We start from the raw sequence: 6,000 nt of genomic DNA, 5'->3' as shown, positions 1-6,000 counted from the left end.
TCCAGTTAATAATAGGCTGTGGGATTAAATCTTAGCTTTGGATATTTACTGGGAAATATAATATAGAGATTTATGAGTCAAAATGTACTTTGAATAAATTATCATTGCAAATTGAAGTTTATGAAAGTTGTGACTATAACCATAATTACACCATTGGCTATGCACAACTTGAAATCTCGCTTGCTGAATAAATTTGTTTTCATTCAGATTGCATTCCCGACATTTTTAGAAAAGAGCGAATCAAGCCTAACCGACAAAATTTCCTACAGAGTTTATTAAAAAGGTCACCTTTGTTTGCTAAACTTACCTAAAATATAAACATTTCTTGAATTAATGAGATGCTATTTTAGTCTGTTATGAGAGTTTCCTATTCAAGTTTACTAACTAGAGACTCATAAGGAGACTCGCAAGAGCTTCCACGTTACGCCGTGCCTTTAGCTAGCTATATATCCTAAAATTGTTAAAGTTAAAATTGATTCTGCAAGCTGCTAGGAAAAAAAAACCAGCAGATAGCCAAAATTAGGGATATTACTGTAAATTGAGGGGGGGAAGAGGTTTAAAGCTCTGTTTGGCAAGAGAAGGGTTAAGGACTTTTTTGCTATACCCGTTTCAAATTACAATGAGAAGCCTCTTCTTTCCCAGCAGGGTTGTGCTTACATTAGTCTTTAGATCTCTCTTGAAGAGAACTGTTATATTTGTGCCTGCTAGAGTTGGAAATAACAGTTCAGAAGCTGAAAAGGGTTGAATGGATTTACAGAAGGTTTTTTTTTTTTTTTTTTTGAGTAAATTCATGGCAACACATTAATTTGATTAGTACATGCTTTAGAATTACTTTACACTCAAGCGATTCAAAAGATGTTAAAGTTATCACCAGGCTGCTGGACAAATATGTGTTACACCACCAAGGTACAGATCAAGACAAATCTGTGACTCAGGATTTTATCTTGGGAAGAGCGCAAGGTGTACGAAGAACTCAGAATAACGAGGGAAGATAACTCTGGGAACTACAATGTGTCAGAAGAACAGCTCTTGCTAATACAGCTCCCCACCAAAGACCTGGTTATCTAAGGTTTATATAGGAATGCCTAGGTCAGCTGACAAAATACTGGTCTTCTGCTCCATAAATGCAGAAAAAACGATAACAACAGTGGAAAATTGGAAGTCTGAATTTCAGCTTTCTTAGAAATAACTGCAACCTGACACATTCCATAATATTTAAACAGGGTGGGGGGAGACAAATCATCAAAGATGTTACGTTTAGAGATGACATTGACATGAAGAATAGGTAAATTTTGTTTTTCAGCCACTGGGAAAGCAGACCTCATAGGAACTCAGAACAAGTAGGAGAAAAGATTTTTTTTTTTAAATTTTTTTTTTCCTTGTTCTTTTTCTTTCCAAAGATGAACCTAACTGCGCTCAAAGCTTTCGTGGGCTTGCTCTGGAATTTCTGGGTTCTGGTGGGTCACGCACAGGGAGGTTTAGGAGACAATCATGTCCATTCGAGTTTTATTTACAGGAGGCTGCGGAACCATGAGAGAAGGGAGATTCAGAGAGAGATTCTCTCTATCCTGGGTTTACCTCACAGACCCAGACCATTTTCACCAGGAAAGCAGGCTTCTTCTGCACCCCTCTTCATGCTGGACCTGTATAATGCCATGACAAATGAAGAGGATACTGAGGAGCTGGAGTATTCACTAAAGGGATCAATGGCAGGGGAGAGCAGAGGGATACGGAAAGGATACCCTGCCTCTCCAAATGGATATTCACGGAGAATACAATTATCTCGCATGACCCCCCTGACCACACAGAATCCTCCCTTAGCCAGCCTGCACGACACCAACTTTCTGAATGATGCTGACATGGTCATGAGCTTTGTCAATTTAGGTACGTGGAAAAAATTTTTTTTGTTTCTGCTCTCTCTGACAAACTGTTAACCTGATCTTGCAAGGGACAAACCTCTTGGCCGGACGGGAACCTGTTCTAAACCGGCAGGATTGGGCCCAGGCTGCTGTGCCACTGGTAAAAAAAGTTGTGCTGATGGTAAAGTAGCTACGTTGTAGGTGGCCATGGAAAAAGATTTTTCTCACTGTTTATATGAAGTCAATTTCTATAACTCCCCTCTGCTGGCTTCTGTTTTCTTTCTTTCATTGATGTAATGAAAATTCTAGCCTCAGGCCAACTAACCCTTTTTTTTTTTAAATCTCAAAAAATCAAACACTTATGCCTACTGCTCGGTTATTTCCCTCACTGTTTTCCTTAAAGCTCAGACATGAACAAACATCAGTTGTTAATAGTTTAAAGCCTAGAATGTTATGAAAAGGGAAAAGTTAAGCCATTTCTGGGGAAAAAAAAATCTTAGGGTTTTTTTTTCTGCTGATAAAAGTCAGAGTTTTATTATCTTTTCAGCTGGATGACTGGATTTTAAATAATCTGTTGCTGTTTCTTTGTTATTTCTATTTAATAACCACAGACTGTGTTTTATTACACTGCCACGGTGCTCAGAGTCAGCAATGGTTCTTATTTTCTGTGTCATAAATAAATTAAATAACAAGTAGAGTATTAAACACCAGAAACATGCAAGCAAAGAATGCTTTTGAAAATTATATCAGTTCAGACACAAAACCTGATAAAACTAAATTATTTTGGCTTCTGAGTATAATAAACATGCTTACCAGTTATGCTGTGGGTGAAAAAGCAGTTACAGATTTCTTTAATAGAAGGCAACTTAAATCTCATTAAGAAAGCTGCAAATAATTCGTGAAATGTATTTACTATTTTTATAAGTATTTTAAATGCTGCAGAACTCATAAAGCTAGCTAAAAAAAAATCCCTTCTCATTTGATCTGAATGGCAAGAGATTTAATTAAAAACTTGAAGTTTCTCAATAAGCTGGTACAAAATCTGATGGAGTCTTGCTTTCCCGGCTAATACTTTCAGTGGAAACTTTAAACAACGGCACATGTTCTGAACTACCTTCAGATTATCACACACATTCTGTACCTTTTATGTCTACCAGCTCGTTAATCCTTGCTGCAGGATTAAAAATGTTTCCAAACACTAAAATCCTCAACAACTTGAATTTCTAGGAAGATGACACCCTAGAGTTTAGTTGTCATAATAATAAAATTACTTTTCATTAATTATTTGGCAGATCAGGAGGTGTTCAATTCTGAGATCTTTTTCCTTAACAGTAACATGTCCACGACTCTAAATGCATTTGCTTGGTGCTCTTGCTCCTGAAATAGCAGACTAGAAAAAAAATGCAATCTCTGTTTCGTGAAAATATGTTCCTCATCCTTAAGAAAGAGTGACATATTATCCATGTATTACGTTTTAGTTATCATTGTATGCCTCGATTTACCCAGAGTATCTGGAGCCAGCTGAATTTAAAATGGCAATGTTATAAAGGAAAATAGGAAATGCTCTGATCTCCTAAGGATTAGTCACGGCCCTGATCCTGCAAAAATTTTCCTCATGTGAGCTGAGAAATGCCCTCCGTAAATATGCCGCAGACCATTTCATAAACGGCTCTGAGGACTATTTACACGGGACCTAGCCTTTGGTTTCACGAAACATCTTTGATTTCAAGAGGACTTCTTGCAGTGCATGAGCACAAGTCTTTTGAAGGCACAGTGTCAGATATGTCCTAGCCTGATCCTGCTGCGCTTCCCCAGACAAAAACCCTCTCTGGAAGAACACAAGTTTACACTGAGTGTCTTACCTTGACTGGGAAGTTTCTAATATTTGTCTCATTTTTTGGGGAAGCCAGGGTTGCCTTAAGACAGTAATTGTGAGAAGTTAAAGCATATCTTTCACCTTACATTTCTAGGCTGTGGAAACCGGGGGTGAGATGCTTTATTTTTCTAGTGATTATGATTAATAGACACCATTAACTTATAAAAAATTACCGTGTAAGTACCAGGTTATGTTTGGTCTCTGTAAAATTAAAATGTGTCTCAGCTCTAAGTGAGGCTAAGTCCTAATTCACTTCAAATGCCCTTCCATACATGTTGGATATTCTGGTTTATCACACATTCCACCATGTAACATATGTAAGAAATATTGATGACTGATATAGATTAGCTTCAACATTTTTATTAAACAATCCTATGTTTCAGTATAATTAACATAAAAATGAAATAAATCATGGAAACAGGTAACCATTTTATATGATTTATGCAGTATAAGATCGTGACAGATGAGGGCAAGCTCTTTTAATGTGCAAGGGGGAAAAATATGCAGTGATAAGTGAATGCTAACACTGTACCTTAAAATCAATAAATGCTGATGCAGCACAGTAATAACTCAACTGGTTTTAGATTTGAAGCCTCAGTCAACTTGCATCAGATTAATCAGCTCTGGAAATAGTATTCACCATGTTCATACTTGCACACCATTAATTACATAAGGTGTAATTATAAAGCTTTATTAATCATAATGATATTTTAAATTGAAACTTTTCTATATAGTTGTAGTCAGTTATAATAATTTAAGATATATATATTAGAACAAGAAATATGTAGCTGAGATGTTTGCTAGGAATTATTAAGCATAAGATTGAAAAGGCTGAATAAGATTAAAAAGTAAAGTAAAAAAATAGACAAGGACAAATAAGTTTATACTGAAGAATAAAAATTGAAACTTATATGCTAATTTTGACAAAAAACAACCTGTCAGAGTTGCAAATACCTCACTTGCAAAAACAAATTTAAAAAAATAATCATCAAGGGAACTGCAATTATAATTCTGTCAAGCAACCAGGGAGGAAAACAAGACTCCATTTACTTCTCCTGAAGTTAAAATTGTAAACACCTGCTCTTTATACTGGAATTTGTACCAGAATTTCCATCTCTTTCTTTCTTGAAAGATACGACAAGACAGACACTATGCCTTGTGCTGTATGTTGTATAAGACTGTGCGCGTTGGCAGCTCTCCATAACTATCGGTGATTGTAACACAAGAGTTAACTGGGGTTGGTCCAGCAGTCAAAGAATAAATCCTCCACTAAGTACATCGGGGTTTTCAAAGATCTGATTATATCACCTACAAGTTCAGGACTTTGTTCTCCTCACTGGGTGTTTTTTTATCCTACTCTATTTTATTATACTGTTGCAAAGCCCTGACTGTTGAGAGTTCTGGCATCTTCTTTTTGGCCAGTCTCCTAAAATGACATATATAGGATACCCTGTTCCTCAGAGAACAGACAAATAATACTCATGTAGTCCTACTCACTTTTCTGCTCACTCAAAATTTAGTTAGGGAAGGACTTTGTTAAGATAAATGTTAGTGTTCCTACTCTTCACCTCTCACCAAAAGAGGGGGGTTGAATAAAAAAATATGTACATGACTGAGGCTTGGAGAAACAGCAGCACTTTTATAAACTACATTTAAACATTTCAAGGACTGGATTTTCCGTTAGCATCAAAGTGATCACTGAATCCACTGTACTTAAGTGTTCCTTCTCATGCAATTCAAATGATCTGTATTTTCATTTGTTTACAACATCTGTAAATTTTTCTCCAAACAGATTGCTGCATTTGCTAAGCAACTCTGTTTTCTTTCTTCATATTTTCTTATGAATTGATATGAACTCTCTATAAGATAGGTGATAAATATATACAACCTTTGTGGCTTTCTGTTGTGTTTTCTTTCTTAGCATAAAAACTGAATTTCAAAAACTCAAATGTGAAGATCACCGTAAAATTTGTGACCCTGACCTACACATGCTAATTTAAAGAAAGTTACCATATTATGGAGATTTTTGAAGTAAAGTAGCTGACACACCCCAGAAAGACACCTTTTCTTCTTCACTCACAACGTGATTCCACAATCTTAACTACTATAATCTTCAAATCACACGTGCTGTGATCTGTTCTTAGATCAGACACCGGAATCAGAGGAAGTTTTGCCTGTTTGAGGCACAGAATACTGTTCATATTTCTCCAGCTTCTCTACCCCAAGATTGTGCACTGTCTTGAAGATTATATTCTTTAAAACCTG

General features: G+C 36.2%; 1 protein-coding gene across 3 annotated transcripts in view; it reads left to right on the top strand.

The window, feature by feature from the left end:
* Window positions 1-661: 661 nt before the first annotated feature.
* BMP5 (bone morphogenetic protein 5) overlaps window positions 662-6,000 on the top strand; it is a 56,755-nt gene continuing 51,416 nt past the window's right edge. For 2 of the 3 annotated variants that reach the window (XM_054822503.1, XM_054822505.1), the window contains exon 1: window positions 704-1,884. In XM_054822503.1, the coding sequence (XP_054678478.1) occupies window positions 1,401-1,884 (484 nt within the window). In that variant the 5' untranslated portion in view covers window positions 704-1,400. Of the gene's footprint in view, window positions 1,885-6,000 lie in introns of all 3 variants that reach the window. The other variant, XM_054822502.1, reaches the window with a different exon arrangement.

Source organism: Grus americana, chromosome 3 (genome assembly GCF_028858705.1).
Source record: "Grus americana isolate bGruAme1 chromosome 3, bGruAme1.mat, whole genome shotgun sequence".
NCBI lineage: Eukaryota > Metazoa > Chordata > Aves > Gruiformes > Gruidae > Grus > Grus americana.
Note: the sequence above shows the minus strand (reverse complement) of the source record. Positions and strands in the feature narration are given on the sequence as shown.